The sequence below is a fragment of the Rhinoraja longicauda genome, chromosome 28 (assembly GCF_053455715.1).
Source record: "Rhinoraja longicauda isolate Sanriku21f chromosome 28, sRhiLon1.1, whole genome shotgun sequence".
Lineage (NCBI taxonomy): Eukaryota > Metazoa > Chordata > Chondrichthyes > Rajiformes > Arhynchobatidae > Rhinoraja > Rhinoraja longicauda.
In genome coordinates, this window is record NC_135980.1 from 14,682,778 (window position 1) to 14,708,833 (window position 26,056).

The window sequence follows — 26,056 nt, forward strand, 5'->3', positions numbered from 1 at the left end:
CGATGTCCACGCAACCATCGATCACCCGTACACTAGTTCTACTGCATGTTTTTCCCACTTTCGCATTGTACACACTTGGGCAATTTGCGGAAGCCAATAAATCTCCAAACCTGCACGAATGTCGAATGTGGTGGGAAACCGGAGTACTTGGAGAAAACCTACGCGGTTACAGGGAGAATGTGCAAACTCTGCACAGACAGCACCCGGAGTCAGGATTGAACCTGAATCTACCGCTGCACCAGTGTGCTTCCCTGTGCAGTTATCTGTGTGGAGTTTACATGGATTCCCTGTGACGGCATGAATTTCCCCCACATCCCAAAGACACAGTTGGTAGGTTAATTGCCCACAGGTAAATGTCCGCAATGTGCAGGTGAGTGATCGAATCTGTGATAAGGGGGATGAAGTTGATGGGAACCTTGCAAGAAAAAAATGGGATTAATGTAGGATTGGTGTATAGACGTGCTTGATAGTTGGAGTGAATTTGGGGGCCAAAAGGTGCATTTATGTGCTGAGTTAATTTATGTGGGATGCATGGTGATAAATGGAGATGAGTCGCTGATTAGCCATGAACTAACATATCAGGCTACACAAGCGAATGACTTTCCCCTGATGCAATGTTGCTTTATATTTGTGCATGATTCAAAACTATGCATGGTACCTATTAATTTTATTTTCTTCCATCTTGCCCTGACACTTTGATGCAGTCCAACGGTTCGCTTTGGTCGCACTACTCCATGTGTTTCAGAGCCGCTGTCCATTGACTGTCTCGTCGGGGCTTGTTATTATTCTCTTGCTGCCCTGTGAGAGGAGTAATAGGAATAATGAATGACGAAATTTGGAGCGACTTATATTAGATTGCGAAAGCTTTATATTGAACAATGCTGGAGCAACTCAGCATCTCTGAAGAAACGTGATGGGTGACGTTTCGGGTTGGGACCCTTCTTCAAACTGAGGGTCAGGGGAGGAAAAAAACTAGAGGTATGAAAAGGTACAGAACAAATCAGATCTGGCAATGATGTCAACCAGGAGATCATGTAGGCCAAGGCGTACTGAGCGTCGGTGTTCAGCGAAACGATCACAGTAAACTGATAACCATTCAACTTTTTTGGCGTGTCAGAAAATATTGGAACTGTTCTCTTTCTTCGGATATTACCCTACCCTTCAAAAGATGTGTGTTGCACTTCCTGCAGTTGCAAGGGAACGTGTCGTAAGACGGAAGGTGGTTGGTGGGAATTGAAGTACAGGCCAGCGAAGGAGCAGCAAAAGCACGTGGACACAAGGAACTGCGAAAAAAGACACAACGTAACTCAGCGTTTGAGGCAGTATCATTCTGAGTCTGAAGATGGGCCCCGACCTGAAACGATGGCTATCTATGTTCTTCGGAGATGATTCCTTATCGCTGTTACTCCAGCACTTCGTGTCTTTTTTTTAGTAACAAAGGCATGAATCTTCATGGTGCTGAACGGGGAAGGAATGAAAATATGTGTCTGGTGGTGGAAACGTGTCGGAGTGGACAGAAATGGAAAATAATGACGATGAAAACAGCAAGGGTGAGACTGGAAGGGGAGGGGATCAGGAGCAACTGAGAGGGGGGAATCTGGATGGATTTTAGAATTTAACAATTGAAGTTTGTGATTTTTCATGTCAAAGGAAGTGAAAAGTCACCGATAACAGCACTGAATGTGGCGAAGAAATAATAGGAAATAGAAGGTATCACAAAATGCTGGAGTAACTCAGCGAGTCAGGCAGCATCTCAGGAGAGAGGGAATGGGTGACGTTTCGGGTCGACACCGTTCTTCAGACTGAATAGAAGAATAAATATAAATAGAACTGCGGATCATGGCAGATTTGACATCAAGTGAGTTTGTGTTGTTATAAAGAGAGCATTTATATGCCTTAAGGGCGACTCAGGATGAGTCAAGGCTCTGCCCTGGCAAAAGCTTGATAAGTTCATCATATCTGTGATCTGGTGGGCCCGAATTGTGCAGATGGAATTTTAAATTGAAATCCACGTGGGGTGAGTTGTGAATGCTGCCTGACATGTTGAGTGTTTTTTAATGCTTTTATTTCAGATTTCTAGCATCTGCTTTTATGTTACTTTATCATCAAGCTCCGAGGGCTCTGCAGGCGACTCCGAGCCGCCGAGGGCGCTGTAGGCCACTCTGAGCTGCCGATGGCGTTGTCGCTACTCCGAGCCGCTAAGGGCGCTGTAGGTATGCGCCGCCTCTCTGCGGGCTAAGGATGATCCTGCGGCCGCGGCTGCCTTGTCGCGGGATGAAAGGCCGAGGTTGCGGCAGTGCGGGTTCCCGGCATCGTGTCCCGCAGTGAGTTTGAATGAAGTTGGGGAAAGACACCGGCTTTATTATAGGGCCCTTCAGAAGGTGAGTGGGCGGCGGTAAACACTTAACCCCGGTGCCGCTGAGGCACGACGTCGGGCCGAGCCTGCGGGCCGCAGGCGGGCAGACCCCGGGGCCGGAACCTGCGCATCATAATTGTCCTGCGGCCCCGGGACCCCGGCGGCTGAAGCGACCGCGCTGGGCCGGATTCGGGCAGTGGAAGGTGTTCTGTGGTGATGGAAACCCGGCCCCAGCAACTGGTCGATGACAGGGACCCAGCCAGGCCGTTCCACTGTCTCTCCCTCTCATCACCGGTACCCTGCTATGTGTAGGAGGAGGAGGAGGGTGCGGGGCACTTCTCCACAGAACAGCCCGAGGGACCCAGTGTCCGCACCAAGTGTTCACCCCTTACAATTGTCTGGTGGGTTTTGAAGGAACTCTCGGGTCCAGGGGTTATCATACATCTTTAATTAATTATCAGCATCGGCAGTTTCTCCCTTTTTGTAAACTGAAGGATCGGTGGAGGGAAAGGCCTCGCTTCCAGATAATTTGGCTGCATCTCAATCCTATGAATAGTTGACGGGTGTATTCATTTCGCAATTGTCCTTGAACTGGGATTTACTAATTTATTCATCTTTTACTATAAAATGAGCCGTAAAGCATATTTACTTTCGTGTGTTATGTGTTCTGATTATATAACGTGTAAATTGTGTGGCATCGTGCAACGCAGAAAACAGGTCTGAAGAGTGATTTTTGTATTGGGTTTATATCCCACGTGAGCAAGGTGATATTTTATAGCACTGATGACCGTAAACTGGCTTTTGTAAGAGTTACTTAGCTGCACCCATTCCATATATCTTTCCCTGATACCCTGTGATGCTTTTACCTTCAACTACATGTCGGGTCAATACTGAATCTGCTTGTCCAAATCTAAGGTGCCCGTTCATAACTACTCTTGGCATGAAAAGGGTTTGGGATGGCACTGTGGCAAGTTGAGCTGCTTTCTCATCACACTGACAACCAAAATTCAATGCTGATCTCTGGATTTTCCCCTGTGTGGCGTTTACATGTTCTCCCTGTGACTGCATGTGTTTTCCTTTGATATCTTGGTTTCCTCTCACACCCAAAGGCATGCTGGTGGGGAGGTTAATTGGCTACTGTAAATTGCCCCTATTGTCCAGGTGAGTGGTAGAATGTGGGGGGCTGGGGGGGATGTGGAGAGAAAATGGGTAGGGATGAAATGAATAATATGCATAGTGTAAATAGGCGCTTGATGGTTAGTGCAGACTTGGTGTCTGAAGAGCCTATTTCTATGCTGCATCACTGACTCCATTTTCCTTCTGTCATCACTGGATCCCGGTAATCAATCTATACATCTGTACCTTCTGTTCCTTGATCCGTTTGCCATTAGAATTGGCTTATTTGTATTTACATTATTAGGACCCTTTGTGATTTTGAGATCTATCACTGCTCAGCCTCCTCTTTTCTGCAGAAAACAACCTGTTTCTTCAGTCACTTATACTAGGGATGATTCTGTTAATGTTTTGGGAACTCTTTCCCAGGCATTTGCATCGTTATTTGCTATGTCTGAAATTAATCCTCCACTTATTCAACATATGTGCTTTCTTGACCTGGCCTGCCACATTAAAAGATTTCTGTACACAGATTTAGCAGTTACTCTGTTCTCGTCACCTTTTATAGCCTCCTTTTTTCATTGAAGTACTTTGCTCCTCCATAGTAAACTCTCTACTTTTATGAGCGTTGTTAGCAAGAGTGCCATTTATTATCCCCTACATGCTCTTAAGAAAATGGGGGAGGAGCTGTTTTCTTAAACCATTGCACTCCCATCTATAATATGCAGCTTCACTGAATGAATGGCAGTTTACTTCAGGTAGTGTGCAGCTTGGTGAGGAATCTGATAGTAGCTTTCTCGACCTACCCTTGTTCTTTGTGTTGGTTGTGTTTATGAAAATTCAAGAACAGTACGGCACAGAACAGGCCCTTCGGCCCACAATGTCTGTGCCAAACATGGTGCCAAGTTAAACAAATTTCCTCTGCCTACATGTGCTCTGTATCCCTCCATTCCCTGTCTATCCATATGACCATAAATCCTCTTAAATGCTGGTATTGTATCTGTTTCCACCACCATACCCGACATTACATTTCAAGCATCTACCCCTATTTTTAAAAACATGTCTCGCATGTAAATTTCTCTCCTCTGACTTTGGAGCCTCTATCTAAAAGATTCTGTCTACCCCTTCTATGATGCTTATGCTGTTATACACTTCAATCAGGTCTCCCTCACCCTCTGATGCTCCAGAGAAAACAATCCAAGTTTGTCCAATCTCTCCTTATAGCTAATGCCCTCTAATCCAGGCAGCATCCCAGAAAACCTCTCTGCACCCTCTCCAAGGCCTCCACATCCTTCCTGTAATGGGGTGACCAGGACTGCAATTGCACAATACTGCAAATGCGGCTTAACCTTAGTTCTATAAAACTGCAATGTGACTTTCTGACTCTTGTGTTCAATGCCCTGACCGATGAAGGTAAGCCTACCATAAGCCTTCTTGACTACGCTATCTACTTGTTGCCATTTTCAGGGAGCTATTGACGTAGACGCCAAGATCCCTCTGTACATCAATACTATCAAGGATCTTGCAATTAATTGTATACTATCCCCTTGTATTTGACCTCCTCAAGTGCAACACCTCACATTTGCTCCGATTAAACTTAATTTTCCACATCTGTAACTGATCTGTATCCTGCTCTATTATTTGACAGCCTTTCTCACTGTCTCCAACTCCACCATTTTGGCATTGTCCGCAAACTTAGTAACCAACCTATCTATATTTATGTCCAAGTAATTTTTATATCACAAACAGAGGTCCTAACAAAGAACCCTGCAGAACACTACTGATCACAGACTTCCAGCTAGAATAACTCCCTTTCACCACTGTCCTCTGTCTTCTATTGGCAAGCCAATTCTGAATCCAAACGACCAAATCACCATGGATCCCATGCATCTTAATCTTCTGGATCAGCCTACTGTGGGGGATTTTATCAAATCCTTTCTAAAATACACATGGACAACATCCACTGCTCTACTCTCATCAATCACCTTTGTCACCTCCTCAAAAAACACTCAATCGTTAGTGAGCCTTAATCTGTTGCAGAAAAAGGCCCCAAGCTAACTGTCCCTAATTATCCCATTTTCTTCCAAAAGAGAGTAAATCCTATCTGAAGAATTATCTTCAATAGCTTTCCTACCTTTGACATGAAGCTCACTGTCCAGTAGTTTTCTTGGATTATCTCAATTTCCAATCTTAAACAAAGGAACAATATTGGCTACTCTCCAGTCTTCTGGGATTTTACTTGTGGCTTGAGAGGATACAAAGATCTTTGTCAAGGCCCCTGCAATTTCCTCTCTTGCGTCTCACAATAACCCGGGATAGATTTATCTCCCCTTATGCCTTTCAAGATAGCCAACACCACATGCATCGTGACTTTAAACTGCCTTCGCATATTAGCACATTGATCTACTATCCTTCTTGGCAAATACATATGTAAAGTATACATACCCCACCTATATCCTCTGACTCCAAGAATATTTTTTTTCCTTTATCCTTAGTGGTCCTAACTTCTCCATAGTTACTCTCCTGGTTTTAATGTACTAAGAAGCCATTGGATTTAGCTAATTTTGCTAATGACACTTCAGGGCCCCTTTTGGCCCTTCTAATTTCTTGCACGAGTTCTTTTGTGCTTGTTTTATATTCCTCAATGCCCCTGTCCTATTTCTTTTTCTAAACCTTATAGATGCTTCCTTTTCAACTAAGTTTACAACTCTCTGATCACCTACAGTTCCCTTACCTTGTTAGCCCTCTTCCTCACTGGAACATGCCACTCCAGAACTCTGATCAGCTGGTCTTTAAATTACTTATTCTGATGTGGATTACTTAATAACAGCTGCTCCCAATTTGATCTTCCTAACTCATGCCACATGTTGTAATCTGCCTTCCCTCAATTTAGTACTTCCCCTGAAAGGTCCAGACCTATCCTTAATTCATAACTATCTTAAAACCGATGGAGTGATCACTGTTCCCAAAAAGCTCTTCCACTGAAACACCAGTCACCTGGCCAGACTCATTTCCCATTTCTAGGTCCAGTCTGGTCCCTCCTCGAGTTGGACTATCCACACACAGTTTCAAGAAACCCTCTTGGACAGACCCAATAAATTCTGCCCCATCTAAGCCTTTTGCACCAAGGAAGTTCCAGTTAATATTGGGGAAGTTGCCCACTATGACAACCCTGTTGCTTTCACATCTTTATATAATCTTTATATAGTCAACATTTCTGTTCCTTTACCTCCCACCAGCTACTGGGAGGCTTTTAATATAATCCCATTTGAGTGATTGCACATTTCCTCCTTGTTGGAATAGCTATGGTGAGTAACTGCAATGTGTCTTGTTGATGGTATGTATTACAACCGTTGTGTATAGTGATGTAGGAAGTAAAATATTCAAATGGGGGATGAGGTTTCAGCTAAATGGCTTTGTTTCCTCTATTGTGGAAAGCTTCCTGACTCTTGCTGAAGCTGAGCTCATCCAGGCTAATGGAGAGTTTTCCATCACATTGCAGATATGTGCTTTGGATATGGTGGGAAGGGTTTGGGGTGCCAGGACATGAATCAATAGCTGCATGATCCCAGCTTCTAACTTGCTATTGTCATGGTGTGATCCATTTACATTAATGCTTAATGGTAACCCCAGCAGGAGGCTGAATAGGAGGGTGATGTAATGCTTTTGATTGCCCAGATGGTTCATTGTATTTTTCCTCCTTCAATCTGAATCCGAATTACCTTTATTGTCATTCAAAATGAATTGAACGAAAATCATTTGCCACGCAGCCACAACATTACAGAGTAAAAGACACAAGACACACAATTTTAACACAAAACATCCATCACAGTGACTCCTCCAGACACCCCTTCACTGTGATGGAAGGCAAGAAAATTTCTTCTCTCTTCCCCCATGCTTCTCCCACAAACAGTATGCTCATTTCCCAACAGCCACATGGCACAAAGTTTACTTTCATTTCTGCTGATGTGAATAATTTCCATGCCTGACAGCCAGCTTTGGATTTATCATTAACCATGGGGTAGTTTTCCTTTTCGCCATTTTCTCAGTTTTACCATGTTCTTCGATGCCACACTTGGTCAGGAGCCTCCTTGAGGATAAGAATGGCTACTCTCAATGCCACCAGAATTCGCCTTTCTTCCCCATGTTTGGATCAAAGCTGTAATGAGGTTTGGAGTTGGTTTAAAAAAAAAAACCAACCAAGACAAGCTTTGAATAGTTTCCTGGTAAATGTTCTTTGACAACACTGTCATGATACCATCATCATTTTGATTGAGGGTAAAGTAAGATGGCAATGGCTACAGTCAGGTCAATCTGCTTTGTGCCTGCCTGTTTCACCAACCTTTTCAGTGTCCACGTGAATTCTGTCACTATTCGTGCTGTTTCTCTGCTTCCAGGCTTTGCCCTCAGCAAGTTTTGAAATAATGTCCCGTACATTTAAGTCTTCATCACTCCTTTAGGATTATATTTGGATAAGTAGTGAACCTACCACCAATCATCTCAGATTAAAAAGATGTTCACCTTTGTTTGTTTCTTGTTTATTTGTCAATTTTGAATCCTTAATTCCACTTTCCCCACTTTCTGTGCTCTATGACTCTCATGTGTATTTGGTGGCACTTCACCAAATGCCATGCATTTCACCACCTTCTATTCTTATTTCAGTTTTGTAGCATCTGCAGTATTTTGCTAGTATTTCTTGTCAAATGCCTTCTTAATGTTCGACATACAATTGCCAATTGCTGTGCTCTCCGGAATCCTTTATAACCTCATTAAACATTTTGATTAATAGATTCATTTGACACATCCCTTCTGCTCTTCCTTTATTCACGTCCAATTGCAAATTTTGTTCTGTGATTGTATCTGTAGTAGTTTTCTCATCACTCAAGTTACACGGGCTGACTTGCAGTTACAGGGTTTAAACTTGCATCCTTTTATTTTTGAACAAGAGTGCAACATTTTCATTTTTTCACAAACCCTGTATCTACAGAAGATTGTAAGATTGCGACCAGTACCTTTTTAATTTCTCGCCCTCAGCAATCTGCAATGCCTTTCTTTCAGACTAGGCAACATATTTGAGGGGATTTTCTTTGTGAAAAGTCTTGTGATGATTCTTCATGCCAATTCTATGAATATACGTTTACATTTTTGTGTCGCACAAATGGAATTTAGCCCAGAATTGGGTCTTTGTGATCATTCAGTGTGGATTGAAATCAGGGGGCAGTGAATACAGTAGGCATTACATCTATTGATGATCTGAAATAACAAACAAGGTTTTTCATTCACCATATTTAGATGCAAGTGAGTTTATTTGTTTATACAATTTACATAAGTTGGGTCATCCTCAATTTTATGTTGTCAAAGGGTGATGCAATTTTTTTTATCTATGCTATCAATCTTCACTGATTATTTAGTGGCCATTGTAAGGGAAAGCAGTTGTAGTACATTGTGCTATTTGGCAAATATTCAGATGACAAACAGCTGACATGCAGTGAGTTTGTGCCAGAAGTGAAATAAAATGCCACTGGTAACTTGTAGGTTTTTGCTTGGAAATTGTGTAATTCGTCCATTAACTGATTTTTCTGCAATCAAAAAACACGATAGGTCCAATAAATAGTGCTCTTGTTTTGAAACAGATTTAGACTTTATTTTTACTGGATCTGTATTACTCAGTTCTTGGACCGGAGTATCTGATACAGAAAATGTGGGTCAGTAGCCATATGGAACACCAGTCAACTGGATAGACTGATCTCGTGTCAATGTGGATAAAATGATGAGTATGCTTATGGCATATTTCAATTTTTTTGTCTTAAGACTGTCAGATAGAGCTTATGGCTCATTCTGTAATATCTTCATAACTTTGAAAGTTTACAGAATTTTTTTGATGAGAATGAAAAGAGGCAGCTTTGTAACATTGCAGTTTTTCCACTGTTAACTGTTATTCTTAAGGCAGTGTATGTAAATTGTTGTTGGCATCAACGCATCACTTTAAGTTTTTATTTGTCAATATATAGGTAAGGGATAGACTTTAAGTGTCAGAATTATAGTAAATCATTTACAATAGATTGTTCAGGCAAAGGAGGCAGCAGTTTGGACCATTGCACTTTGACTAACTTATCAGCAAGCTATCTATCTGCCCCTAAATAGGAATGAAAAATACTCGGATAACATTGTAAAAAATGAAATATTTCTCTTTCTCCAGATATTGCCTAATCTGCTGAATCATTCTAAAATGTTCTGTTGTTGTCAGCTTTTTAAGCATTTGTTTACTTTTTCAATCTGCTTCTAACTCAATTTCTATATATTCCACATTTTTAAATTTTCTAAATATGTCAACCTCTTCACATTTTGTCTGTTGTGAGATGGAATTTTGTTCCCTTCTAAAATATCTTCAGTTCTCCACGTCCCTTCCTTCAGACAAGAATTTTATTGAATTTAAACTTGACTTTTCCATTCCTTTTGTTTCACTCTGCTTTTTGATGCTGTTTTGGACATTTTTCCATGTTGAAAGGGGCTGTACAAATTCAAGTTGTTTAATCACATCTGGGGATTTTGTTTTCTGACAACTGTACAGTTCTTGTTGCAATGGCAGTCAAATAACTGTTTCAGTGGGTTCTTAGGACCTGAAAACTGGGGAGGGATGTGGGTGTCGATGGAGGTGTGAGTGATCTGCCACAACCATTAGGTTGCTTCTTGTTAATTCTCTATGGTAGAATCAATTTCAGAGAAACCCAAACTTATACTTATGTGGGATTTATTCACAAAATGCTGGAGTAACTCAGCAGGTCAGGCAGCATCTCAGGAGAGAAGGAATGGGTGATGTTTCGGGTCGAGACCCTTCTTCAGTCTGAAGAAGGGTCTCGACCCGAAACGTCACCCATTCCTTTTCTCCTGAGATGCTGTCTGACCTGCTGAGTTACTCCAGCATTTTGTGAATAAATACCGTTGATTTGTACCAGCATCTGCAGTTATTTTCTTACACTTATGTGGGATTTGTTGGCTCAGTGACAACATTCACAGCAGGAGGCACAAAATTGTGGACTTAAAATCCTCCTCCGGAGAAATGATCACACATCCAGATTGTCACTCCCAATATGTATGCTTTAGCAAATATTACAATGATTTGTCATTATTTCATTGAAACCTTGCAGTGGCAACTGCTGCATTTCCAGTTTTGAAAAGGGCAATTCCAAATGGATGTAATTGACAATAAAGTACAAGTAGATATCTTGAGGTTCTATATAAATGTCTTTATGCTTAATTGCTAAATGCTCAGATAAAAATAAAAAAGGTAAAGTTCTCACGCATAGCTCTTTGACACAAGTTTTAGGTCTCTGCTGTCCAGCTTTAAGTTGGCATCCATTCCTGTCTCATCATGCCTTTGTGAAGCATCTTGGCACATTTTCCTGTTGTGTTATATAAACACAAGATTTAGTAAAGAGTTGTATGTGTCATTTGGTTACCATGGCAACAATTTCACCAAACAGAGGGAGAAAGCTTTTGGCTTGGGGGGCGGACATCCCATTGAATTCAAAGGTGGAGAGTTAGGGTAGTACCAGTGGTTGGAAACTGGAGTTTCAACTGTGAACACTGGGTTTACTTCTAGAAGAATAATTGTATCTGAAGGATATAGGTTTTCCGATTTTGCATTGAGGGTTATGAGACCCCATTAAGACTTAATGCCATATTGAAGCAATCACTGTTATGAAGTAACATTTTGCTCATTGAGCCTTCATTTTGCAGGCTGCTTACGTCAAAATCGTTCCACTTCACCTTATTCTTGTCATAGGAAATAGCTTAAATCACATAATGGATTTGTCCATCCAAAGTCGGAGTGCACATAATCTTCACTGTGCAACAACTCCAACAAAAATGCAGGCACCAGCTGTGGTATATGACCATTTTCAACACTATTTAATTTAATTTAATTTATTGTCAAATGTACTGAGGTATAGTGATAATCTGTGTGAGATGGGGGAAATGAGTAGATAATGGAACACCTTCAAATTTGGTGTTCTACAACATTTATTATTTCCTTCTGTGTTTACTTCATGATGGTGTTCAAGCCATGATGCTGAATGGTTCCATAACAGCATTAATCTCTGTGAAGACTGGTATCAAATAAGCTGGTGACATCTCCCCAACAAAGAGGATATATCCATTGTATCCATAGCCATGTCAGCTAAAAATTGTCCAGATTAACCTCATTCCCCAGTTCATATAGGGCCCTTGCATGGTAGGTCAAAGGATGTGACGCATGGAATCGCTCAAGCATTCAAAGTGTTTGAATTTATTAGATGCTAAAAGTGGAGCTTTCTGATCAGCCATTAAATTGTTCTGCCTGTGAACATGCGGTGGAATGATCAGGTAGACTAAAATTGGGAAGGAATCAATAGCTGACCTGACTTTTTCAGTTCAGATGGGTAAAGGCTGGGATTCTAGTTCAGTCTCCACTGTTGCAGAGTCCTCTAATTACAGTTGCTCCCAAATCTCATTCCAGTTAAACTTCAATGACGAAAGACCAGCACATATAAATATTTATATTCTGTTTTTAATGGTTGTTGGACCCAGGGCAAGCTATATACATTTCGACAAACTTCTCAATTAGAGCTTGTGACCATAAATGGCGAATTGTGGTCATGATGGTAGAACAGCAATGGTTATTTTACAGGATAAAATTAATTTTGACACCTAGAGTGTTTGCACTCTTGAGGATCTGCTGGGAGTGCCAATTTTGGAATTCCCTGACCAAATTTTATTGCTAGTTGTTCTGGTTTGAAAAGGAGCAAGAAAAATATGGTTTCTGGCAATAATTGATGCAACTTCTTTCACTTGAATACATGTTTGGAGGTATTGATCTTAAACTAGCAGTTTGTGGTAAATAAGGAGTTCCTTTAAGGAGATGAGAAAACATTTCTTCACACAGAGAGTGGTGAGTCTGTGGAATTCTCTGCCACAGAAGGTAGTTGAGGCCAGTTCATTGGCTATATTTAAGAGGGAGTTAGATGTGGCCCTTTTTGCTAAAGGGGTCAGGGGGTATGGAGAGAAGGCAGGTACAGGCTACTGAGCTGGATGATCAGCCATGATCATATTGAATGGCGGTGCAGGCTCGAAGGGCCGAATGGCCTACTCCTGCACCTATTTTCTATGTTTCTATGTTTCTATTGAAGTTGACCAACCAAATCATTGATATCATAAGGAGGGCCATAATTGTTGTAAATAAGCTAAACTACCGTTGGATATTTTTTTATCCAAAGATTTCTATAATTTCCCTTTCACCAGTCTGTTGTTTTATATGATTATGTAAATGAATCTTGGTGATTATTATAAGAGTTTCAAATACTTAGGAAGTTATTAAGCAATAAACAATTTGGAACTTGATGCAAAATAACTTAAAATTGTAAATTATGTTGATGAAAATGAGTAATGGTGAATATTTTTGCTATTGAGTTGTTATGATGGTCCTTTCCAATAAAATGGGTGTTGGTTCCAGAATTGCCTGATTGTCGACAACTGTTTTTGATTAAGAACAAACTATATTTTAATATGGAGTTCTTCACATTTCACAGTGCCCTGGATTAAGCTGAAACAGTGGCGACGCTGAAAGAAGAAAATGCTTAAAATGCATACAAATTGCTTTTTATAAAGTGTTGAGAAGTTTGAGGGGACATTCCATAAGCCACAGAGGGATTATAAATGGGTACAGGAATATGGCTGTTGATGGGCCAGGCGTGTGGGTAATTTGTGAGGTGGTGCACTCCTGCTTGTTGTATGGGGCATCCGAGTACTACCAATGCATGTCTGAGGTTCTCAAACGACCTTTCATTCTATTTCATTGTTTTGATCAATAATGGGCTAGATGTTTGCAAAAGCCAGTGGAGTTGTTGCATTTATTCAAGGGATGATTTGAGCACATTATTTTTAAATCTTTTTCTAAACATCTGGCAAATCTCCTTCCGTGTCAGAGCTTGGACTAAAGTATCTGTTTAGGAGTACGGTGTTGGGCAATTGAGCCATGTGGCCAACTCAACATAGCTGACCGAGAATAACTAGAGCTTCAAAGCTATTGAGCGCCAAGTTAAGGACACTCGTATTAATTGATTATTCTTCCTAAAAAAATAGCACGTCAGCAATAGAAATAAGATCAATTTTTAGTCTGGATGGAGGAGTTAAAGCTAGTTGTGCTGTAATGGACTGTAGAACAGCAATGTCTTTGGTGGTTAGAGAGATCAATGGTTAAAAGTCATCTAAGAGGGAAAACAAAGCGAGGGGAACTACAAATTATCGGTGTTGATTTATTGTCACATGTACAATGAAACGGGTTTTTTTTCGTACTCTGCAAGTTTTAAAAAAAAGTCCATACACAATTACAATCAATAACCTTACATGATTACAATGGGTAATGTAAAGAGAAAGACAACAGTGCAGTATATAGTGTTACAGTTACAAAGAAAGTGCAGATTAAAAAAAATGCAAGGTCCACATCGAGGCAGATTGTGAGGTTGGGAATACATACTTTAGATTGTGAGAGGTCCATTCCAGAATCTGATAAGTGGGCAAGAGGTTGTTCTTGAATCTGGTAGTATGTCCTTTCAAGCTGTAGTTTCCTCTACCCAGCAGAAGAGGGATTAACCAGGGCGGGAATAATCCATGATTATGATAATCCCGAGGCAGCATGAAGTGTAGATAGAGTCGGTGGAGGGATGATGGGAGGCTGTTTTATGTGATTGACTGGGCTGTGTCCACAACTCTGCAATTTCGTGTGGTCTTCGGCAGAGCAGTTGACAAACAAAACTGTGGTGCATCATGCTCTTTCTGATGCATCTATAGAAATTGATAAGAGTCATTTGAGACATTCTGGGGAAGACTAAGGAAATTGATCTATTGGTATGCTTTCTTGGTTGTAGTGTCTGTGTTTGGTGCTATGTAGAGGGATAGTTCAAGATGAAGGATTGAAAACAAGAGTTGGGATTTTTTGGGGGAATGTGTTCCAAGAATTATCTTATTGAATGAGGGTCCACTTGTGCTTACTCTGCTGATTTATGGGAGAGAACAAATAGAAAGGGGTGAAAATTGATCATATCACTTGGTCTGTGCAGGAATAGACTGCTGTTGGCAGAAATCGAGGTAACCATATTTTCTGACTGTTATGTTTCTTTATTCCTTCTGAAGTACTAACTGTTGCATGTGCGTGCTTCTGTTGGTGCTGCTAGCCGTGCAATACTTCACCCAATTAATTGGTTATTCATATATGTGCCTTGATAATAAGTGATCACATGAGTATAACAACTGCAAGATCTCTTGAATCCTGCCAGAGCCAACAAAGAACGTGTGTCATGAATCTGGACTGTCTTTTTATCTCCAACCTTTTTGCAGGATTGCTAGTTGGAACACTCCTATTGAGGTTCTGGTCAACTGATTGTAGGTAAAACTTATGGCTTTCTTCATCTGCTTTGGATGAAATAATACATTGCTTCCCTGGTCAGCCGGAGTAATGTGTTCTAAAGACTGACCACTGTCTGGGTGAAGAAATTTATTTTCATCTCCTAAATAACCCCCCCCCCCCCTTTGTCTCAAAGTGTTCTTTCTAATCCAGAATTCCTTATTCACTGGAAATCTCACCCTTCATCTGGCCTTGAAGAATGTTCTAAATTTTGATTGTGATCTCCTCAAACTCTGAAGGATACAATCCTGATTCACTCATTTTCTTACTATACAGCAAACCTGTCGCCTCCATATCCCTTGTATTTAACCTTTGCTGCAACTCTTCTATGCTAAGTACATTTTCAGTAAGGGGTTCCGCCCCTGACCACGATCAAAGTCCAAATATTTGACATTCAGGAATTATATTTAAATGAAATAATTGCCAACGTCCATTCAGAATGAGTAGCTGAAGAGGGAAATATATCTGGATTTTCCATAACACCTATTAAGGTATCTCTGCACCCTTTATACTCTTCATTAAAGAACAAAAGCAGGATACAAGCAAATGGATCATCCTGCAAGACATTGCAAATCATTTACAAAACCCCAGGCAAATACTTGCAATAAACCTGGCACATATATGGTAGAATTCTCTCAATATGTTGAATTTGAAAAGAAATGGAAGAGCCCACCTATCAAGAGAGTCGTTATGTTCCACGTGGAAACATTTGCTGACTTCTTTGGCAATAGTTAGATGCCTAGCTTTGGTACATGTTTTAAAAACTAAATAGCGCTGATTTTAAAGATATAATCTTGGATTTTGATGCGGGTCTTTGATCTGACATGTAATTTTTTCTCTTTTTACACATCTAATGTAAGCAATGCCAAAATTTTCTTATTCAGATTTTCAGTATTCGCAGTATTATTTAAAATATCTGGTTGAAAATCTGGTTCTTCTAAGTGTTTAATTGAGTTATTTGCTGCATCAAATTAGATAATGTCAGGATTTGTGTTGAAACCAGTGTGCTCCAAAACAAGCAGTTCCCCTGGAGTAGGTTTTAGTAGATTTTATTTTGTTCACAGAATTAAAATGAAAAATTTGCAGGATGTTGTTCTTCATGTTTTATTTATCTTCCCTTTTTGATGCTGACCTTTCAGTGGTGATATTTAAGAACTGCCTTGTTCTCATGTTCTAGTCTAATAGTCTTGCTATCTGTTTAAATTGCTGCTGCTGCTACACGGAACGTGTATGAAAGATAATTTGGGATAGAATAAGAAATGTTGCTCTTTTTAGTTGGAGCTTTTGTTCCTTATTAAAGTTCTTGCCACAAATATGCAACGTTAATGCTAGATAGATAATTGGAAGTCCCCAAGCATGCCCCTTTCCTGACCACCAGCAATTAATTACCCCTGCAGTCTCCCAGATAGCCCTTGGTTTATCTTAAAAATTCTGAATTTGTTACCTTCTGCAGCATGTCGTCCCTGTCAACAAGATTCTTTAGCTTCTAGGTTGCAGCTGTTATAGCTACTCATGCAAGCAAGCAATGGAAAAAAATGCAAATGCTGATAATAGCATATAAAAATAGAAAGTGTTGGCAGCACACATTAAGTTTCAATAATTCCTGTATATCCTCTAGTAATTTCTGAAGCTGATATTTCACTGTCCCCCACCCCCAATAACATCCAACCAACCTTCAGTCCATCCCTGCATATCATCAACAAATGAAAGTCAGATTCTATATTCAATTGAGGGATTTCTGATTTGTGAAAATTCAAGCTGATTCTTCTTGAGGATGTAAAATTCACCAGCATGGCTGACATTTGCTGCCTGTTCCTAATTGTCCTGAGGAGAGTTTTAATGCAGCTCTGTGGTTCAACAAGGCAGTTAACAGTCAAAATCATTTATATGGTACTGGAGTCGTGTGTTGGTTGCACAGGTAAGGATAGACATAAATGTACAGACATGAAAGCAAGTCTTTGGCCCAGTGTCTCTGCTATCTATCAATCACCTGTTTACACCAATCCTACATTCACCCTATTTTTTTTATCCTTCCAATGTTTTCACCAATTTCCTCAGATTCAATCACCTTTCTTCACACAAGGCAATTTACAACAATACATTAACCCGCAGACCCATACATCTTGGGAGGAAACCAGAGCAACTAGAGGAAGCCCATTACAGTAGAAACTTCACACAAACAGCTCATATCTCCAAAGTTCCCATCATCAAACCAGTTAAATATTGTTGTGAACCAGATCACTTTTAGTTTAAAAAAAAATCTTTTAAGTCTGATTTCTTCAAAAAATGCATCCAAATTCATGATTGGTACTTATATCCGCTGAGTTGAGTTTGATCATTTAACCACTGCACCTCCATTATCCATGATTTAAGCTATCTCGAATTCAGTTTTATTTAAACCTTCTCGGCGGGGGGGGTAAAGAAGAACTAATTTACAACAAAATATTTGTAGAATAAGGTTGTGGGGATAAAGCAGGTATTATTTTCCTTCAAATGTACAGGCAACATTAGAAGAAGAATACCAACTATTTGTCTGTTTTAGCATCTGTTGAATCTTCTGATTGCTGAGCAGACGTGCAGAGTAGCAGAGTCATTGAATAGTTATTGGAATAATTTTTCTGATTGTCATAGGGAGAAACTAAAGGTTCTGGTGGTCTTAAGAAACCATTCTCAAGGAAACACATTTCAGTTGTGAGAAAACTTTAGATTTAAATTAAGTGGTGGCTGTACAGAATATTTTGCAGGGGTAGATATTTCTTAGCATTGGCAAATAAAATGCAGCTTTAAGTTGCCTAAGTGAATCTAAAGTAAGAGGAACTAAATAGGTTGCATCTCTCTACCAACTGTAAACTGCTGTACTATGAAAGCTGGGCAAGTAAAGCATTATCATTAGCCACTTTATTATTTCTCATTTCTTTTGATACAGATTTTATCTGAGAAGACTAATATTACTATGGGTTGCACCATCTAGTTGTTTTTGACTATGGCAAAAAAGGCGTAGTTGCAACTCTGTCATTTCATGCTTGATAGTCATTGGTAAGTGTATTCTGTTGTTTAAACATTAACCTCTCTGCCCCTCTCGCTCCCTCTCTCGCTCCCTCTCTCGCTCCCTCTCTCGCTCCCTCTCTCTCTCCCCCTCCTCTCCCCCTCCTCTCCCCCTCCTCTCCCCCTCCTCTCCCCCTCCTCTCCCCCTCCTCTCCCCCTCCTCTCCCCCTCCTCTCCCCCTCCTCTCCCCCTCCTCTCCCCCTCCTCTCCCCCTCCTCTCCCCCTCCTCTCCCCCTCCTCTCCCCCTCCTCTCCCCCTCCTCTCCCCCTCCTCTCCCCCTCCTCTCCCCCTCCTCTCCCCCTCCTCTCCCCCTCCTCTCCCCCTCCTCTCCCCCTCCTCTCCCCCTCCTCTCCCCCTCCTCTCCCCCTCCTCTCCCCCTCCTCTCCCCCTCCTCTCCCCCTCCTCTCCCCCTCCTCTCCCCCTCCTCTCCCCCTCCTCTCCCCCTCCTCTCCCCCTCCTCTCCCCCTCCTCTCCCCCTCCTCTCCCCCTCCTCTCCCCCTCCTCTCCCCCTCCTCTCCCCCTCCTCTCCCCCTCCTCTCCCCCTCCTCTCCCCCTCCTCTCCCCCTCCTCTCCCCCTCCTCTCCCCCTCCTCTCCCCCTCCTCTCCCCCTCCTCTCCCCCTCCTCTCCCCCTCCCCCTCCCCCTCCCCCTCCCCCTCCCCCTCCCCCTCCCCCTCCCCCTCCCCCTCCCCCTCCCCCTCCCCCTCCCCCTCCCCCTCCCCCTCCCCCTCCCCCTCCCCCTCCCCCTCCCCCTCCCCCTCCCCCTCCCCCTCCCCCTCCCCCTCCCCCTCCCCCTCCCCCTCCCCCTCCCCCTCCCCCTCCCCCTCCCCCTCCCCCTCCCCCTCCCCCTCCCCCTCCCCCTCCCCCTCCCCCTCCCCCTCCCCCTCCCCCTCCCCCTCCCTCTCTCTCTCTCTCTCTCTCCCTCTCTCTCTCCCCCTCCCCCTCCCCCTCCCCCTCCCCCTCCCCCCCTCCCCCTCCCCCCCTCCCTCTCTCCCCCCCTCCCTCTCTCCCCTCCCTCTCTCCCCTCCCTCTCTCCCCTCCCTCTCTCCCCTCCCTCTCTCCCCTCCCTCTCTCCCCTCCCTCTCTCCCCTCCCTCTCTCCCCTCCCTCTCTCCCCTCCCTCTCTCCCCTCCCTCTCTCCCCTCCCTCTCTCCCCTCCCTCTCCTCCCTCCCCCTCTCCTCCCTCCCTCCCCCTCTCTCTTCCTCCCCTCCCTTATATACTGTATTACTAAAACTCTCATCTTGTTTGGCCCGTTGTGTTTGTATGTCCAGTTGTGCGTGCATTTCTTGTGCATTTTTTCTTATATTTGCACGTGTTGTTTTACCCACACACACACGACAGCGCAACAATTTTAGGACCACCTTACTCACCATTGTCCTGGGGACAATTTTATCCAAGTTTCATTCAAGTTGGTCTTATGTTTTTAAAGTTAGGGAGATTTTAACGTAAAAAAAATTACCTTATTAAACCGGCATGGCCCCGGGGGCAATCCCCACCCAGCAACGGGTCCACGGATCAGTAGGGTTGCTGGGCCCGAAGGAGAGCTTTCAACCCAATGGTTCCGTTCCCAAACCTCTCCGGCATTGGTCCAGCTCGCCCCTCCCCTTAACCCCCCATCTCCCTCCCCCACTTCAACCCCCCTATCTCCCTCCCTCCCCCACTTCAACCCCCCTTATCCCCCCTCCTACCCTGCCCCCCACTCACCCACTCAATCCCTCCTGAACCCCCCTTATCCCTCCCCTCCCCCCCAATCACCCACTCCACCCCCCCTCAACCCTCCTCCTCACTCACTCACCCACTCTATCCCTCCTCAACCCCCTTTATCATGCTCCTCTCCCTCAGCCGCGCCTGCAGGACCGCCCACAGCAGAGTTTTGCACCCAACGGGTGCGCACCCGTCTCGTATTTACCATTTCTTTATTTTGGTTGAAGTCCTAAGCTCATGTGTTTTTTAAGAATTTGATATGCGACCAGTGTCACGGTGGAACTATGGTGATGGTTTTAATTCCATTATCACTTGATACCTTCCGTTGACAAAATATTTAATTGTTATGTCCGGCATTCACTTTTTGTTACAACCACATACTGCTGGAAGATTAAAATTGTGATTTACTTGCTCTGAATCAAAAACATTCAAACCAAAGTGATCTGTGCAAGGTAATCATAAAGAGTGATTGTAATAGAATTCTGTATATTGGGAGTGATCATATAATCTGCGTTCTTTATAGATATGGTGAATGAGAGAGGAATATTGATTGCAACTGTTCTTTAGAAATGGTCAGGATCTGTTTGTGACTTTCAGGACCAGGAGACTAGCATTCTGTTTTAGTTTTCACTTGGAAAAGAATTGCCTTGCTGAGCTTGAGTTGTAACTTGTGAAGCCATTTTTCTCAATATCCCAAATTAGGGAAAGACAAAAATAGATGACCAGTAATAGGAACAGCTATGAAAGTATATAGAGCTATGTTTAGCAGGGGTTTTGTGGGGCAGAAGTGGGAAGGTGGATAGTTTAATGTTAGAGTTTATGTGGGGCCAAGAAGTAATCCAGGAACCTTGAACAAAGTCCAATTAGGACAAGAAGGCAAAGGAATCTTAAAATTTGAGGCCAAATATTGAATGAGGAATATGTAGCAGGATGGAGGAGGTAATTTTCTTATGTTGATTTTACCACAAACTTTGATTTTTTGCTCTGAGAACTAGCTTTAACATGGGTGAAAGAAAGGTCCTCAAACATGAGATTCTCTCAGTATTGCACATAAATAACAATCTTGCTTATGGGCTGAATCCAGCAAAATTCAGCTCATCAGCCATAGTCCCTACTGTCAAAGGATACAGAAAGACAGATCAGTTACAGTTGTGGGCAGAAAAATAGTAGATGGAGTTTAATTCAAGCAAGTGCAAGGTTTTTGCACTATGGAAGGTCAAATATATGGGGAAGGTGTACAGTTAATGGCAAGACGACTGCTTGATGTACAGAGGAATCTTGGGGTTCAAGTCCATAGCTTCTTGTAAGTGGCAGCACAAGTAGACAGTAGTAAAGAAGGCGTATGGTATGCTTGGCTTCATCGGTCAGGGCATTGAGTAAAAGAGACAGGAGGTCATGTTTCAGCTTTATACGACTTTGGTTAGGTTGCATTTTGAGTATCATGTACTGCTCTAATCGCCCCATTACAGGAAGGATGACAGGGGCTTAGGAGAGGGTGCAGAAGTGATCCACCAAAATGCTGCCTAGATTAGAGAGTATTAGATAAAAAGAGAGATTGGACAAACTTGAGACTTTTTTTTATACAGAGAGTGATGGGTGCCTGGAACGTGCTGCCAGGTGGAAGGTACGATAGTGACACAAGAGTCTTTCAGGAAGGCACATGGATATACAAGGAATGTAGGTATGGATTACATACAGGCAGAGGAGATTAGTTTATCTTGGCATCATGTTTGGACAATTTGGGCTGAAGGGCTTGTTCCTGTGCTGTTCTGTGTTCTGCACCAGAATGGACGGGCAGATTCCACTGCATTATGCTGAGAATCCCAGTAGGATGGAGGAGCTCTACTGTTGTGATTCCTCATCAAGTCCTGTGATAGATGCAGCGAGTTTGTACAAGTTCTGAATTGACATACTTGGGAGCACCCAGCTGGCACAATGTTGCCCCAAACTATCAAGTCCCATTCAAGATCTTGAACATGGAAACTGTCTTGTGTTGCTGGCTGAGCTAAAAAAATGTATCTAACTCAAGACCACCAAAATATGTCAGCTCAATGTCATTCTGTTGATGATTAGAATATGCGTTGTGACTATAAGTTTGGAAATTAACCTTAAACGAGCAGCTAGGGAGAATACAAAAAATGCAAATAATGATGATTTGTGACTCCAAAGACGTACAGGTATGTAGGTTAATTGGCTGGGTAAATGTAAAAAATTGTCCCTAGTGGGTGTAGGATAGTGTTAATGTACGGGGATCGCTGGGCGGCACGGACTTGGAGGGCCGAAAAGGCCTGTTTCCGGCTGTATATATATGATATGATATGATATGATATGATAATAGCTGAATAAGATGGCTATGATCCTGTTAATATTGAGATATTAAAAAGCTTGTTTTATTTTTGTAGAACACTGATTTGGTGGAAGGCTTCTTAGCCTGTTAATGCATAAAGTAAAGAAAGTTAAACTTGAAGATACCACAGAAAGTTGCAAAAGGTAAGTGACTTCAGTGCTTGCCCCACCTCTGTTCATTTAAATATTAACCTTTGGCTTGTGACATTGTTGGGATTCTGCTAGGCTTTCAGTATTTTTCTCAGACGTTAAGCAATACTGAGCCTGTCTCAGATTAAATATCTACTGGATTGTTGTGCCGTCCAACAAGAAAATTTCACGTGTTAATTGTGGAAACTTTTAAAGTTAGTAAACCGCACAGAGTTGCCCATGCTGGAATATTACAGGGGCACTGATTACAGTTACCAGGTAATCTGATCCAGTGGTAGTTGGTGGGGTGGGAAGTGAGGTGGTTCAGAAAATGGAAGTAATCATAATGAAATCAAGTGGTTTATAACCATTATATGAAATCTAAGAAAATTAATTCAATCCATTGCATCTTTTCTTTTAAGAAAAATATGCAGTGTACTTTTGATGTAAGAGCTATCATCTTTGCTTGGCATTTAATACTGTTGATGTATCAGGTGTATTCTACGGAACTTTAGTTAAGATAATTACTAGCACTTTGATAAACCACAGATGATTACCGATTTTCTTCTCTGGTATTTATTACATTTTAGTTTAATGCATTTCTTTCTTTCTGGGGCAAGAATAGTCACTGCTTTGACAAGAAGACAGCTATTTCATGTAAGTTAATGTTCGGAAAAGTATGTGGAGAGTGTAGTAATTAAGAATCCAGTTCTTGCATTCTCTTCCAGAGCGGAGCAATAAAGCAAGATGTTGCATATAACGTGCATATGGTGAATGTACACGTGGATCGATTGGCATGGCGTGATAAGCGAGGGCAAAAGTTCGGAGGGTTGGAGCTGGCTAGCCATGAGTCCGAAAAGGATAGGCAAACTCTTCAGAAACAACGTCAGAAATTAGGCTGTCACATGTATTCAGGACACACAGGCAAAGTTGCAGGAGGTGCGCGAGGATCATATCGTTAAGTTACATAACCTTAAAGCTGTGAAACTAGTTAACGCTGTTATGTACGCAAAGGTTTTTACGCATACATTGTTTAATCCTTTCATTGAACTATAGATTGAGAGTTAAGTGCATTTAACTTAATTCATTTGAAGCAAATATATGCAGTGGCAAACAGGGCAAAGCTCCACTGGTCTTTTTTATTATTTTTATGTGTGTACTATGAGTGTACTGATATATTTCAGTTCAAGTGCTTGGGCGTAGATTATTCGCTCCGTAATTATCTAATTTTAATTTGAATAGTGGAGTAAGGGTGAGCATATGTCTACAATCAGGGGTCTTGATATTCGGGGTAAAGTCCAAATGTTATGTGTAGGGTCATGTTCTGACGCTAGGCTTTGTCAGCTCCTATAGAATGCATATGACATGTCCAATGTCGGTGCAGCATCAGAGATAGGAATGGGTGAGCGTGAAAATTTCTATTAAACATTTTTGAAGTGTTGGTTGCTGCAAGGTGGGACAAAGTTGAAATGATCGAGTAACGGTGCAAATATTGCATTTCAGCTTTGAATGTGTTTTTCTGTTATGTTAATTTAACGCTGGAATGCTAAGGGAGCTAGATGAAAAAACTGAATCCTCCAGCTAAATGAATGGGGAACTGCAAACATTTTTTGAATATAAGCTGTCATATAAAATTATCTTGAAAAAATATTTTCCTCTTCACATTCCTCAGAGTGGAAGAGAAAATTGTTTCTTTAACCGTGGTTCTGTGCATTCTATGTTGCAATACTTTTTTCCTTCGTTTTTGAGGCCTATTGAGGCTTCGATATAGCAGTGAAGGACCTGACTCATGCTTTTAAAAAGTAGATCCTGTAACAAGCTGTTTGGGTCACTATTAATTGGGGAACTTGTACAATATAAGTAAATAGCTGAAACTCAAGAAACTGCAGATGCTGGAATCTTTAGCAAAAGAACAAAGGCTAGAGGAACTGATGAGTGGGGATCTTATAGAAACATATAAGATCCTTAGAGGATTGGACAGGCCATAGAAACATAGAAAATAGGTGCAGGAGTAGGTCATTTGGCCCTTCGAACCAGCACCGCCATTCAATATGATCATGGCTCATCATCCAAAATCAGCACCCTGTTCCAGCTTTTTCCCCATATCCTTGATTCCCTTAGCCCCCAGAGTTAAATCTAACTCCCTCTTGAAAACATCCAGTGAATTGGCCTCCACTGCCTTCTGTGGCAGAGAATTCCACAGATTCACAACTCTGTGGGTGAAAAGGTTTTTCCTCATCTCAGTCCTAAACGGCCTACCCCTTATTCTTAAACTATGACCCCTGGTTCTGGACTCCCCCAACATCGGGAACATTTTTCCTGCATCTACCCTGTCCAATCCTCTAAGGATCTTATTTGTGTCTTTAAGATCCCATCTCATCCCAGGCCATGTGTGGGTTCAGGAATCTGCTTCAGACTCTCAAATATTGTAAGTAATTTATCCCACTCAACAGGCACTTTCCCATTGGGACATCATCATGTTAAAATGTTACAGTCGGAATCCGTTCAAAGCACCAGAGGTGAAAAAGTAGAAGTAAAAAGTTGCAGGCAATAGAAAACTGAAATCAATCCATAAACTGGAAATCATTCAGCGGGTCAGATTTCACTTCGGTACCAAAAAGAGAGACAATCATTATGTTTGGCTGATGATCTTCCCTTGAAAATCAGAACATTTGAAATGTGAAAATTTTATCAAGCAAGCACAAGGAAAGAACTAGGCAAAAGCTGGTAGTCCCATGATTGAGATTCCCTTGTGTTCTGACCCCTAGTATGGGTTCAGACCACCTTCACTCTCAGTGGCTTCTTCATTGATGGCATCTTGTTACAGTAGAGAATGAACAACAGTAGTTATAAATGTTAAATTAATGATGTTTGTCATTTAGTAGGCAATAGAATGACTCCTTTGGACAGTTCCCGTTTGTCACACCAGCTCCTCTGAGTGTCTTGCATAATGCCGTCCGAACCACGGACATCAAATACATCAAGGATTGTATCAGACAGCCTCCAACTCAGTGGCATTCATGCAAGAGCTGGAATCCCGTACCCAGGACAGAACAGGGAGGGCTTTAACCAAAAGGACCTGGTATCAACTTCAAAGGCAACCAATAGGACCAATTCACCAGAACTAGATAACACAGGAAGGTCTCAGCACCTACACCTGCCACAGCGTCTTTTCCATGCCCCCACCTCCTGGACTAGTCTTCACAGCCACACTTGGGCTCATCAATGAAGACTGCATAACTGACTTTGTTTGTCAACCCACCAATGACAAATTCTCACTTGAATAAGGGATAATCATTACAGATTTGTTTACCTCTGACTAACCGTAGTGTTCTTTGTTATAGAGAAGGCTATTGTACCACGGGCAATAAATTTGCTTATGAACTTTCAAAAGTGATTTAATATGTCTTTCCCATTCTTAATCAGAAAGTAGAAATGCAATAGTATGAAATGGACTGGTAACTTCAATATAAATAAGCAGAAGGGGTAGGAGGACAAGAATGGAAGTGATTGTATCTTTTTTTCCTTGTTGGAGAAAAGTATAATTTAGAATTAGAGTGATTGGTATGATATTCCTTTGTTTTATCTAAATGACCTGGATTTGGATGTAGAACATAATGTTTTGATGGAGATTATAGAAATTCAGCAGTGTCTAAACAATTACCAGGGGTAAAGCAGGTACCTGGGGAATATAAAACATCTATTGCTGTGTGTATACATGTGGCACATGGACAAGCAAGAATTGTGTATGTGAGCAAGGTATGTTTCCAAGGTTGTATGAAAAAGAAGCTTGGGATAATTGAGTAATTTTAAAACTGTGGCTGTTAGGTATTTCTGCATCCCTTTTGAAACACAATTCTTTGGAGTTGTATTTATTTGGGTTTAATTTACAAGGTTGTATGGGAGATTTCTAAATATAAATACC

The 26,056-nt window shown here is 41.9% G+C and overlaps 1 protein-coding gene across 5 annotated transcripts in view; it reads left to right on the forward strand.

Moving 5' to 3' along the window:
- The first annotated feature begins 2,230 nt into the window (after positions 1–2,230).
- dpp9 (dipeptidyl-peptidase 9) overlaps positions 2,231–26,056 on the forward strand; it is a 75,671-nt gene continuing 51,845 nt past the window's right edge. For 2 of the 5 annotated variants that reach the window (XM_078424258.1, XM_078424257.1), the window contains exons 1-3: positions 2,231–2,381; positions 17,836–17,945; positions 22,059–22,146. Coding sequence is in view for 2 of the 5 variants with exons in the window: in XM_078424257.1 (XP_078280383.1) it covers positions 22,094–22,146 (53 nt within the window). In the remaining 3 variants the exon portion in view is untranslated. Of the gene's footprint in view, positions 2,382–17,835; positions 17,946–22,058; positions 22,147–23,000; positions 23,071–26,056 lie in introns of those variants that run through there. The other 3 variants (XM_078424259.1, XM_078424256.1, XM_078424260.1) reach the window with 2 other exon arrangements.